The sequence below is a fragment of the Carassius auratus genome, chromosome 19, assembly GCF_003368295.1.
Source record: "Carassius auratus strain Wakin chromosome 19, ASM336829v1, whole genome shotgun sequence".
Classification (NCBI taxonomy): domain Eukaryota; kingdom Metazoa; phylum Chordata; class Actinopteri; order Cypriniformes; family Cyprinidae; genus Carassius; species Carassius auratus.
Window position 1 is genome coordinate 11,885,543 of NC_039261.1, and position 12,574 is coordinate 11,898,116.

Below are 12,574 nucleotides of genomic sequence, written 5' to 3' on the forward strand. Positions count from 1 at the left end.
ATATTCTACATCCCTAATCCTACCCTATACCTAAACTTAACAACTACCTTACTAACTATTAATGAGCAGTAAATAAAGAGTTTATTGAGGCAAAAGTCATAGTCAGTGGTTTGTTAATGGTGGGAATTATACATTTAAAAATAAAATCAGTCCAAAATATAAAGTACATTTACAATTTTAACATACATTTTAAAATATTATCAATTTTATAAATATTTAACATAGGCAAAGTTTGATTTAGGATCCTCTGTCCATATTGCCGCCTTGAATTTTTTAATATTTTCAACATACTACCTTTTTTTTTTGACAGTGTATTTGTGTGTGTTATTGTTTCAGTATGAGGAGGCAGTCGATGCAGAGCTGACCTGGGCCGGAGAGACCGAGAGGAAGTTGGCGTCTCTGGGGCCTCTGAGTCTGGAGCCTGATGTGACTGTGGCTCAGCTCCAGGTGCAGAGAGCCTTTAACATCGACATCATCCGTCACAAAGACACCGTGGACCAACTCCTTAAGACACGAGAGGACATCCTGGAGAGCTGCAGCGAACAACAAAGAGAGGCTTTGAAGGTTAGAAGCAAAATAAAGAAGCGAGGGAGGGGGGGGTCAGAACGAGCCATGTAATTATTCCTCTGCAAAATGTTAGATCTGGGAAATTGAATTGATGTGATTTTCTGGTGGAGATTTGATTTGTTGAGTCATGTTTGGGACAAACAACAGTGCAAGCTTGTTGTTTCAGTCTCGAAAGATTCATTTGGCTGACCCGATAAAACCTCTTTCTGCTTCCTCCTGTAGGTGAAGACGGATTCTTTAAGTGCTCGTTATGAAGCAGTGAATCAGAGTCATGCTGAGCGCTTCTCAGCTCTAGAGCAGGCTCAGGTGTTAGTAGCACGTTTCTGGGAGACGTATGAGGAACTTGAACCCTGGCTGGGTGAGACAGAGACACTGATTACCCAGTTACCCCCTCCTGCCATCGACACAGAAGCACTTAGGCAACAGCAAGACCAGATGAGGGTGAGTGGGCAGTATGTAGACAAAGGACTTGAGTCCATTTCACTCCTTTGTGGCTATTTGATGCATTCAAATAATGTCAGAAAGATCATATTTATTTGTTGAATGCATATGAAAGTCACCACAGTCTAAATTAAAAGTGAGGATTTTCTTTGGATTTTCTAAAATCAGAGTTTGGGGTATGTAACTGAGAAAGTATTTTAGATACAGTGAATGCAGCATGTGTATTAATAGTACATTTGTTAAAATGAATGCCGTTTTTAATTTAAAATAAAAGTATCATTCTTGCATGCACAAAATCCAATGTATTTGTGCAATTAGAATATATAACGATTCAATTTACAGTTCTAATTGAATATAAAAAAGCAAAAATACAACCAGGAGGTTCCCAAACTCATGAATATGTACTTCCCAGGACATCTTGAATGCACCATTATACATGAACTAAGACCCACAAAAATCACAAACCCACAAAACATTTTTTATTTCATGTAATAACGTATTGACATCACATAACATTTTATATGCATTCCTTCCTAGCTTCTGAGAGAGTCCATTGCTGAGCATAAGCCTCACATAGATAAACTGCTAAAGATCGGCCCACAGCTGGCAGAACTGAGTGCCCAGGAAGGGGCAACAGTAAGACAACGTTATAATGAAGCAGAGAGACGCTACCTCGGCATCAAAGAGGAGGTCAAAGGTCGAGCCACAACACTAGATGAAGCAGTGTCACAGTCTGTTCAGGTATTTGCTGCGAAATGTTTGCATGCTTATTTTGAACTGCTGCCCAGATTGTGATTTATTTAAAGGTTGTTACAGCCCACAGCATTATACAGCACATTATCAACTCATTTTGTACATTCAAGCTATTTTAATGACACACATCACCTTTATTTTACCCATTGTTTTGGACTAAGGCATTTTTTTTTAATAACATCACTGACATCTGACATCAGGTGCATTTTGGCTTACTGTTTGTGTTATTACTTCCGGCTGGCCTGTTGCATGCTATTGAATTAACACATTGTTCCATTTCTCCACCTCCATCCCTTCAAACTCTACTTTACTGTGACTCCACCTGTCCCACCCCCGTACCTCATTTCCTGTCACCCTCTCCTCTCCAAATCCTGTATTCCCTAAACTTCCCCCATTCCTGCTTGTTGCACCTCTCCCTCCCATGTCCGTTTGGTCCATCACTCACGTTTGTGGATGTGCTGTGTGTGTCCATCCCTCCATCATCACTGCTCTCTGCAACTCCCTCAGCTGGTAGAGGTAAGAGCATCATCACCCACTGATTCGACCACTTATATAACATCTGTATCGGATCGAGAATCACGAATTTTCAGAAATACTTGAATCCAGTGTTTTATATACTTATATTCTGAAAGTAGTTTTAACTTACTTCAGTTGACCTATAGATTGTTGTTAGTAAAAGAAATTACCGTATTTTTCGGACTATAAGTCGCACCAGTCCAAAAATACGTCATGATGAGGGAAAAAACATATATAAGTAGCACTGGACTATAAGTTGCATTTATTTAGAACCAAGAACCAAGAGAAAACATTACCATCTCCGACTTATAGTCCGTAAAATACGGTAAATTAACAAAGGTTTTTATCTAGATGAACTACCAAAGAGTGATTTGCCTTCATTTATGAGAGTGATAACTGAAAGTTAACTTTTTTTGCACTACCGTTCCAAAGTTTGGGGTTGGTAAGATTTCTACTCCAGTTTTTGGTGTCAACGCGACTCTTCAGAAATCACTTTAATACGTTGATTTGGTGCTCAATAAACATTTCTTATTATTATCAGTCTTGATAATAGTTGTGCGGCTTTAATATTTTTGTCGAAAACATTTTCAAGATTATTTGATGAACAGAAAGTTTTAGAAATCTTTTGTAGAGTTATTATTGTAGTCTTTACTGTCACTGATCAGTTTAATGCATCCCAGACATCCTTGCAATGCTTGGTGCTTCTGCACTTACTTTTGTGTGCTGTATTTGTTCTGATTGTTGTCGTCTTACTCTCCATCAGTTCCATGATAAGATGGACCCTCTGTTGGAGACTTTGGAAGGTGCGGTCCAACGCTTGCGGCAGCCTCCTCCAGTGGCGGCTGAGGTGGAGAAGATCCGGGAGCAGCTTGCGGAGCACAGGGCTACAGGGCTAGAACTGGACAAACTCCTTCCGTCTTTCAGCGCCCTGTGTGCCCGAGGAGAAGAGCTCATCGGTCGCGCCCCACACGACGATCCTGCTGCCCAGGGTAACGATCTTTAACCTGAAATGAAACTTTGTGGTTGTATGAAACGCTTTATCCAATGTGTTTTGGTAAATCTGTAATCTGTTCCCATCCTCAGCGGTGCGTTCACGACTCTTGCGGCTGCGCTCTCTGTGGGAAGAGATCAGGCAGAGGGCAGAGGAGCGAGAAGGAAAGCTTCAGGATGTTCTAGATCTCGCCGGAAAATTCTGGGCTGACATGGGCGCTCTGCTGAGCACACTCCGTGACTCTCAGGACATTGTGAAAGATCTGGAGGACCCAGGGGTGGATCCTTCACTTATAAAACAACAAATAGAGGCAGCAGAGGTCAGTCCAAAAATAGAGTCACTAGCAAGACATGATTTCTTTTTCGGTATAATCCCATTTCCAGTGGAGATGTGCATACATGACATATTTTCAAAATTGACTAGGAAGTAGGATAAATCAGAAGTCTTAAAGAAGCTCTGTAACGATCAGAAGTGTGCAACCACTGGAAGGACATCAGCAAAATTAAAAGGGATCTGTTAAAAAAAATCTATGTGTAAACTGAAAGTTATTTCTTGTGTAATGTTATAATATAAGAACTGTTGTTGATAATTGATTGAATTCTCGGAGCAAAATGTAACTTCTGAAATCACAAAATCACTCATTAAGTTGTTTAAAAAGAAAGTTAGAAAACAATCAGCTTTGTCATTATTACAGCAGAAATACTGTGAATAGCCTTTGAATAGCCGTGTACATTTTAATAAAGCGCTCCTTTATGGGGTTCAGTGCAGATTAAACTACATAATCAAGAGGTTGATCTCAAGAGAATGTAGTCATGATGTTTTTGTCTCAAACTCAGGCCATTAAGGCAGAGACAGATGGGCTGAGGGAAGAACTGGAGATCGTACAAACACTCGGTGCTGACCTCATCTTTGCCTGCGGAGAGACTGAGAAACCCGAGGTCAAGAAGACCATCGATGAGGTAAGAGGGTAGAACAATGATCCGAGTGAGTTTCACTCACATTTAAACAAATTATCTCCAAGTTGTTGATTTTGTTCCTCCTAGATGAATGCAGCCTGGGAAGGCTTGAACCGCACGTGGAGAGAGCGAATGGAGAGGCTGGAAGAGGCCATGACTGCCTCTGTGCAGTACCAGGATGCTCTTCAGGTGTCTGTCACCCTATTGCTACTACAAAATCTGCCCTGATTGGTCAAGCCAACTGTGTGTTCACAATTATCACTTTATATCTCCCCAGGGCATGTTTGACTACTTGGACAACGCTGTGATCAAATTGTGTGACATGCCAGCTGTAGGGACAGACCTCAGCACTGTTAAACAACAGATCGAGGAGCTCAAGGTTTGAAGCAGACCTTATCTACTCGTATCTAAAAAAAATAAATAAATAAAAAAAAACACACATTGAGAAAAATGTTGACCCTTTATCTTTTTACATGGCACAGCAATATAAAGTAGAAGTCTACCAGCAGCAGATTGACATGGAGAAGCTTTGCCACCAAGGAGAGCTGCTGCTCAGAAAAGTGAGCGACCAAACAGACCGAGACATGATCCAGGAGCCTCTCACTGAGCTACGCCACCTGTGGGACAACCTGGTGGACAAAATCACTATCAGACAGGTGAGGAAATACAGACCAGTTATTATCTCAGTCTCCTTTTGCATTTACAAAACAATTACTTATGAAACAGATCATTTAGATAACTAAAATGCAAATAAACACACACTGAAAAGAGTTCAATTAAAACAGCCTACCATTAGGCTAATGAACTGTGAATTAATGGGTTATTATTGCTATTAGCATTATTTTTTATATTGCTATCATTATTGAATATTGGCTATTGTAAAATTTGAATTGTAAAATGGAGTATGCAAGCTAATATCAAATAAAATTAAGTTAAATTCTTCTGCATTTTAGAGGGCAGACAGGAAATGCTTTTACTGTTGATTGTATTTGACTCTTTTCTCTGTCTCTCAGCACAAACTGGAGGGTGCACTGTTGGCTCTAGGTCAGTTCCAGCATGCTCTCTCTGAGCTGCAGTCCTGGCTCAGTCACACTCACGCCACACTGGACACCCAGCGACCCATTAGCTCTGACCCCAAGGCCATCGAAATTGAGCTGGCTAAGCATCACGTACGGAATATTTGGGACATTTTAATGTACTCTGCTTTTTTTATTTCCTTTTTAAAGCAGTTTGCTGTAATCAAGCTGTCTTTTTAGGTTTTAAGAAACGACGTGCTGTCCCATCGGGCTACAGTGGAGACGGTGAACAGGGCAGGTTCTGAGCTGCTAGAGTCCAGTCCTGGAGACGAAATCAACCACCTGAGAGACCAGCTGGATGAGCTGAACCGCAGCTGGAAGAACCTTCTGCTGAAGACTGATGAGAGGCAGAAGCTTTTGGAAGCTGCCCTGCAACAGGTGCTCTCTAGATATTACTACTGCATCTTTATACAGAGAGATCTGATTGAAAGCACCAATAAAAACAAGTGCATCTGCATATGGTTGTAGCCTGAAATGAGCCATTTGCAATGGATTAGATTCAAGTTGATTCAATAAAATGGATGCAGTTTGGAGGGTTACTGTGCTGCGAGAATGGTTCTCTGTAATATCGTAGTACAGGTGTCGGCTCAATTCGCTCATTGTCTTACCCTTGCATGGTTTCTGTGTCAGGCGGAGGGTTTCCATGGAGAGTTGGAGGAGTTTCTGCAGTGGCTGAGACGCACAGAGAGTCAGCTGTCTGCTGCCAAACCCACAGGTGGCCTGCCTGAGACCGCCAGAGAGCAGCTGCAGCAACACATGGTACGCAAAATGAGTTCACCTCTAGTCCACTTATTAGATATGCAACCACTCTCAAATATATTGTTATTGGAGCATTTGTTTTGTTTTATTTATTTAGAATTCTTTGTAAATGACAAGAAATGACATTAAATGAAGACCATCTGTTGCCTTTGCATTCTATTAGAAAAAGCTTAATTGTGTTATATTATTATTTGTGACCCTGGACCACAAAACCTTAAGTAGCACAGACACATACATTTGTATCAATAGCCAACAATACATTTTATGGGTCAAAATTCTATATAATATTTTATGCCAAAAATCATTAGGGTATTAAGTAAAGATGATGTATATTTTTTTTTATTTCCTACTGTAAATATATTAAAACTTAATTTTGGATTAGTTTTTCAGATTTACAAATACTTGTATCTCAGCCAAATATTATCCCATCCAAACAAACCATACATCTATGAAGAGATGATGTATAAATCTCAATTCCAAATATTGACCCTTATGACTGGTTTTTTGGTTCAGCGTCACAACAGTGATTATTTAAGTGATTTTTGAATTCGATTTTTTTTTTTTTTGGGGGGGGGGGGGGGGGGGGGGTTCTAGAAATGTTGTGCTTTCGTCATTTTTATAAGTCTTATTTTTTAAATGTCTAGTGAGCTTTCATTTTTTTGTTTGTTTTATTAATTTACCTAAATGTTCATTTCACTTAGTTGCCTGCATTTTTAATATTCAATTACGTTCTTCATCTGTTAGTTATATTTAACAAAACAAAAACAAATGAAGTAGTTCATAGTTAATAATAGCAACGCTTTTTATATAGACCAACTTATCCTGCTCTGTCCTGTTTACAGGAGCTCCAGGCTCAGTTGACCCCGAGGAGTGAGCAGTACCATCGACTACTAGATCAGGGAGAGTCCATTCTGCTGGCCAGAGGAGGAGAGGATGCTGGACCTGGTACCACACAGACCCAACAGAACCTGGCCATGCTACAGAACAAGTGGGCCAGTCTCAATGCCAAAATGGATGACAGAATGGTGAGATTTATGTCCTTACATTCATGTTTAAATAACAGATTTGATCATTAATGAACATATGAATGAAGTATCTCATTCTGTCTTCCAGTCTTAAGATGCCTCTGCCTCTGTATCCATCTCTTTTCCACAGGGTAAACTGGAGGAAGCCATCTCATTGGCGACAGGGTTCCAGACCTCCCTGCAGGACACCATAAACTGGCTGACGCAGGCAGAGCAGACTCTCAACATGGCTCAGTCACCCAGCCTCATTCTCGACACCGTCCTATTCCAGATAGATGAGCACAAGGTTGGTCAGAAAATGTGGCTTGCTTAAAGCTGCAGTCGGTAACTTTTGACGCTCTAGCGGTTAATAAACAGAACTGTTTGCGTCTTGCGGAAGAACATCGTAGCCAGAACTACTTCTCTCTGTTTATGTCTATGAAGAATCACAAAGGTACTGGGTTACTCCGCCGCGGTACCCCCGAAGCAATCTAAAATAGTCCGAATATAAACACTTATTATAGGTGCACCCTAGTGATTCAGGACAAGCTAAAAACACGGTTTGGAAAATGGATTCATGGTGTACTCGCTTATTATGTTCATTTTTCTACATTTTGAACACAAACAAAGTTACAGACCGCAGCTCTGATTGGTTGTTTTTTACCGGGAGCAGATGGATTTCTGCAAATGGCAATAAGACCACTGGGAGGAGCCAGAGGAGCTTGATTTTTTTCACAGATTATCTGTATCATATTCTTCTGTCTGGACATAATGACAGGTTTAACAAATATGTAAAAAATATATTTTTTACAAAAGTTACCTACTGCAGCTTTAAGTACACATTTTTTGCTTTTGTTAAGAGTTTTAATAGAATGTAACTGAAGTCCTTGTCTTTATTCCTGTATGTTTCAGGTGTTTGTGAATGAGGTGAACACTCACAGAGAGCAGGTTCTGGCTCTGGAGAAAGCTGGCTCTCAGCTGCGGTTTGCCAGTCTCAAACAGGATGTGGTTCTAATCAAGAACCTGCTGCTCAGTGTACAGGCCCGCTGGGACAAACTGGTGCAGAGATCACTAGACCGAGGACGGCACCTGGATGAGGCCCGCAAGAGAGCCAAACAGGTATATTTTGGTTTACCTCACTCGGTGTAGCTCTGATCATACCTTTCTCTGTGTCTGAAATTGGCAGTCCTCTCTTGTCTAGTTTCACGAGGCCTGGAGGAAACTGACAGACTGGTTGGAGGAAGCAGAGAGCAGGCTGGACTCGGAGCTGGAAATCTCTAATGAGCCTGACAAGATTAAAATCCAGCTGGCCAAACATAAGGTACAGCCTAGATGCATTAAAATGCTTTGTGAAGTTGAAAACTTTTAGACTTGTCTCTTATGCCCTCTGTCTGTTAATCACTGTACTGCAGGATTTCCAGAAGTCTCTTGGCTCCAAGCAGCCAGTGTATGACACCACAGTGCGCTCTGGGAAGGCCATGAGAGACAAGGCCACACTGTCCGCGGATACACAAAAACTGGACAACTTGTTGGGTGAGGTCCGTGACAAATGGGACACAGTTTGTGGAAAGAGCGTGGAGAGGTGAGAAGTTCTGCCATATGACTTCACCTAGTTGCGTAATGATTGAATGTTTAGTATAGTGAAGAAAGAAAATAATTGGAAATCTTTTTCTCCTCAGGCAACACAAGTTGGAGGAAGCCCTCTTGTTCTCAGGTCAGTTTGCGGAGGCTCTCCAGGCACTTGTTGACTGGCTGTATCGTGTGGAACCTCAGCTTGCAGAGGACCAGCCTGTCCATGGAGATCTGGATCTGGTTTCCAACCTAATGGATTCTCATAAGGTACTATTGGGCTCATTTGTTGCTTTCAAAGATTTTAAACATGAAATCTGAAGACTTGCATCAACAAATTTCCTTTTTAGTCTATATTATTACGAGGTCTATAGTATCTCTGTGAGTCTGTGAGTATTCATTTATAAAGATTTGAAGGTCTGAAAATGTCAAGCTAATACTTATATTTTTCACATTTCTTTGATTATTAGTAGTCAGTCACATATAATGCATTTAATTTGTTACCGCAGCTGTCTGAATAATGTCAATTCCATCAGGAAAACTTATATTCCTTTTTTTGATTTTAGATTTATAATTTATAATAACGATTTATAATAAGCTTTCCTTGCCATTTATGCTTGGGAAAGAAAAACCTTATTTACACTGCATATGTTTGCGGCACATTACAGCTTCGACATGACCTCGGTCAAGTCGGTGCTTGTGCTTACAACAGCCACTCCACGTTTCAGAAGCCGCACTCCTTCTCTAAAGATATGCACATACATCTCCTTTGATTAAAATTAATGGCTAGTGCAGTGGCTGTAATATACATAAACCTAACTACATCTGTTGCCATGACAAAATATTTTGTTTTTTGTCGCATAACATGGGTGAATGGAAATGCTGTCATTTCGCAAAACATTTTTTTATCGACATATATAAAATATCACAAAAGCTTGCACAAATCTCAAATGGAAATGCACCTAGCAAGACTTGAATGAGGCTTTTACTTGGAAGGACATTTATGAGTAGGTCAGAGATTTAAGCTTTATTTTATCGCTCCTCAGGTCTTCCAGAAAGAGCTGGGAAAAAGGACCAGTAGTGTGCAGGCTCTGAAGCGGTCAGCCCGAGAGCTGATGGAGACAGGCCGCGACGACACGGCCTGGGTCAAAGTTCAACTGCAGGAGCTCAGCAACCGCTGGGAGACAGTCTGTGCGCTGTCCGTTTCCAAACAGACCCGGCTCCAACAGGCTCTCAAACAGGTACGTCTGATTGTTTTTCAGATTTTGAATGAAACCAAGAGAATGTAGTGTTAATATTTGCTTCTGACTATCTATTTTCTCTCTCTTTCTGCAGGCAGAAGAGTTCCGCACAGCTGTTCAAATGTTGCTAGAGTGGCTTTCGGAGGCGGAGCAAACATTACGTTTCCGGGGCGTCCTGCCAGAGGAGGCAGAGACCCTGCAGGCACTACTGCACACGCACCAGAATTTCATGCAGACGGTGGAAGAGAAGAGAGTGGATGTGAATAAAGCTGCTGGCATGGGTGAAGCCATCCTAGCTGTGTGCCACCCAGACTGCATCACGACCATCAAACACTGGATCACCATCATTAGAGCTCGCTTTGAGGAGGTATGAAGCCTGTCTACGCCAAAAGTTAGATAAATGTCTCCGCCTACTATAATAGGTCTGAAATGTGTATATAATACGAAAGTCATATAATAATGTTTGCTCTACAGGTGCTGACGTGGGCCAAACAGCACGAGCAGCGCTTGGAGACGGCCCTGACTGAATTGCTCAACAATGCTACACTTCTGGAGGAGCTGTTATCATGGCTACAGTGGGCCGAGACCACACTGGTGCAGCGTGATACCGAACCACTCCCCCAGGACATTACTCAACTGAAGACACTAATCTCAGAGCATCAGGTGAGCGGGACAGCTCCATTCATCAACGGCCCCTCAGTCTTTTAGATGAATTGCTTTGTTTAGTGCAGAGAGGTTTCTTATCGTTTTGTTCTCTTCCATCAGATGTTTATGGAAGAAATGACCCGAAAACAACCTGATGTTGACAAAGTGACAAAGACTTACAAGAGGAAACCAGCAGAACATCCCAGCAGCCTTTCAGACAGGAGAGGGTCCCGTAAGAGACTTCAAACACAAAACCTTTACATAAGCTACTGTTTAAATATTTGTGGTCAGTGTTTGGTATGTTTTAAATGTTTTTAAAAGATGTATCTCACGGTAGTCAGCATTTATTTGTTTGAAAAAACAGTAAAATAGTGTGAAGTGTTATTACAGTTATTGCAAATTTTGAGTGGTAGTGTAGATTTGAGGTTCAGTAACTGCTCACTGCTTAATATTGCGTATTCAGTGTATATTGTATACTCCCTTTTATTTTTTTAAAATAGAATGATAAAGGGATTTAAAATGTATGCATTTAGCAGACGCTTTTATCCAAAGCGTCTTACAGTGCATTCAGGCTATCAATTTTTACCTACCATGTGTTCCCGGGGAATCGAACCCCCAACATTGCGCTTGATAAGCAGTGCTCTACCAGCTAAGCTACAGGAACTTAGAGATGAAGCAATTACAAAGGATTAAAACCAAGAAAATAATGTGTATGCTATGCACAGTATGCATGCTAACATACTTAAGAATTGAATTAGTACAGTAGTGTGCTATTCCAAACATGTGATCTGTGCTCTCCTTACAGGAAAACACCAGCAGCAGCAGCAACAGCAGCACTCAGTATCAGTAGCCAGTGGTAACCCTCGCCTCACTCAGCTCTGCTCCCGCTGGCAACAAGTGTGGCTGCTCGCCCTCGATCGCCAGCGCAAGCTGAATGATGCTCTCGACAGACTAGAGGAGGTAGTGCATCCCACTATTCTTTCCCACTCTTAATTGTGCTCTTTGTATACTAGTAGTAAAGTGATATCAAACTCACAAAATCTGAACAGTAGAAGTAATACTGATCTTTCTTCACCCTCAGCTAAAAGAATTTGCCAACTTTGACTTTGATGTGTGGAGGAAGAAATACATGCGCTGGATGAACCACAAGAAGTCTCGAGTCATGGACTTCTTCCGACGCATCGACAAGGACCAGGATGGAAAGATCACCCGCCAGGAGTTTATCGATGGCATCTTGGCATCAAGTACGGCCTCTTGGACTTGTCTGCTGATCTTACTTTTCATGTACCATTTTAAAATGCCACTTTAACTATGCGGTTTGTTTGCAGAGTTCCCTACCAGCAAGCTGGAGATGACGGCTGTTGCTGATATCTTTGACCGTGATTGTGATGGCTACATCGACTATTATGAATTTGTGGCTGCTTTGCACCCCAACAAAGATGCTTACAGACCCACAACAGACGCTGACAAGATCGAAGACGAGGTACGGACGATGAATTATGTAGATTAGGCATGAGAATGTACTTTTAATGTGTTTAAACTGAATTAAATCCATTTTTTAATCTCAGGTCACCAGACAAGTGGCCCAGTGCAAGTGTGCCAAGAGGTTTCAGGTGGAGCAGATCGGAGAGAACAAGTACAGGGTGAGAATCTGCACCATCAATCAAGCATGAATTTAAATCTAAAAGTTTTAATGCATTTAATATGACATTTATATAAGTATATAAATGAGCTGCTTTATCTCACCACACCTTCTCATTAGGATCATCCCTGAGCTTGCCACTTTAATAATATGACTCTAACCAGAATCACACTCTTTTAGTTACATCAGTATGACTTGTTCATTTTGAAATAAAGGTGCCTTGGTAGTTTTGTTTGTGTATGCAATACCACCATAATACTTCACACCCAACTAACGATCAACCCATGAGACGTGGCTGCTGCAGTCAAGATCACCGAGTGGTCTTCCATTCCTCAACATCATTATCCATTGGTTAATGATCTTTGACAAGACTGTTTACTAACTTGTTACGTTGCACAGGCTACAGATCCACGA

General features: G+C 41.2%; 1 protein-coding gene across 25 annotated transcripts in view; it reads left to right on the plus strand.

Annotated features, from left to right (window-relative positions):
- Positions 1 to 12,574, plus strand: part of LOC113119418 (microtubule-actin cross-linking factor 1-like) — a 167,392-nt gene that overhangs the window by 145,267 nt on the left and 9,551 nt on the right. For 21 of the 25 annotated variants that reach the window (XM_026288897.1, XM_026288898.1, XM_026288900.1 and 18 more), the window contains 27 exons: positions 337 to 564; positions 790 to 1,008; positions 1,546 to 1,749; positions 2,269 to 2,277; positions 3,041 to 3,266; positions 3,361 to 3,587; positions 4,105 to 4,227; positions 4,312 to 4,413; positions 4,502 to 4,603; positions 4,707 to 4,880; positions 5,238 to 5,393; positions 5,481 to 5,678; positions 5,931 to 6,059; positions 6,902 to 7,084; positions 7,215 to 7,370; positions 7,976 to 8,182; positions 8,265 to 8,384; positions 8,476 to 8,645; positions 8,743 to 8,902; positions 9,679 to 9,873; positions 9,968 to 10,240; positions 10,348 to 10,536; positions 10,639 to 10,750; positions 11,324 to 11,478; positions 11,600 to 11,762; positions 11,847 to 12,001; positions 12,087 to 12,161. In XM_026288897.1, coding sequence (XP_026144682.1) covers positions 337 to 564; positions 790 to 1,008; positions 1,546 to 1,749; positions 2,269 to 2,277; positions 3,041 to 3,266; positions 3,361 to 3,587; positions 4,105 to 4,227; positions 4,312 to 4,413; positions 4,502 to 4,603; positions 4,707 to 4,880; positions 5,238 to 5,393; positions 5,481 to 5,678; positions 5,931 to 6,059; positions 6,902 to 7,084; positions 7,215 to 7,370; positions 7,976 to 8,182; positions 8,265 to 8,384; positions 8,476 to 8,645; positions 8,743 to 8,902; positions 9,679 to 9,873; positions 9,968 to 10,240; positions 10,348 to 10,536; positions 10,639 to 10,750; positions 11,324 to 11,478; positions 11,600 to 11,762; positions 11,847 to 12,001; positions 12,087 to 12,161 — 4,410 coding nt within the window. The remainder of the gene's footprint in view (positions 1 to 336; positions 565 to 789; positions 1,009 to 1,545; positions 1,750 to 2,268; positions 2,278 to 3,040; positions 3,267 to 3,360; positions 3,588 to 4,104; positions 4,228 to 4,311; positions 4,414 to 4,501; positions 4,604 to 4,706; positions 4,881 to 5,237; positions 5,394 to 5,480; positions 5,679 to 5,930; positions 6,060 to 6,901; positions 7,085 to 7,214; positions 7,371 to 7,975; positions 8,183 to 8,264; positions 8,385 to 8,475; positions 8,646 to 8,742; positions 8,903 to 9,678; positions 9,874 to 9,967; positions 10,241 to 10,347; positions 10,537 to 10,638; positions 10,751 to 11,323; positions 11,479 to 11,599; positions 11,763 to 11,846; positions 12,002 to 12,086; positions 12,162 to 12,574) is intronic. The other 4 variants (XM_026288910.1, XM_026288907.1, XM_026288885.1 and 1 more) reach the window with 1 other exon arrangement.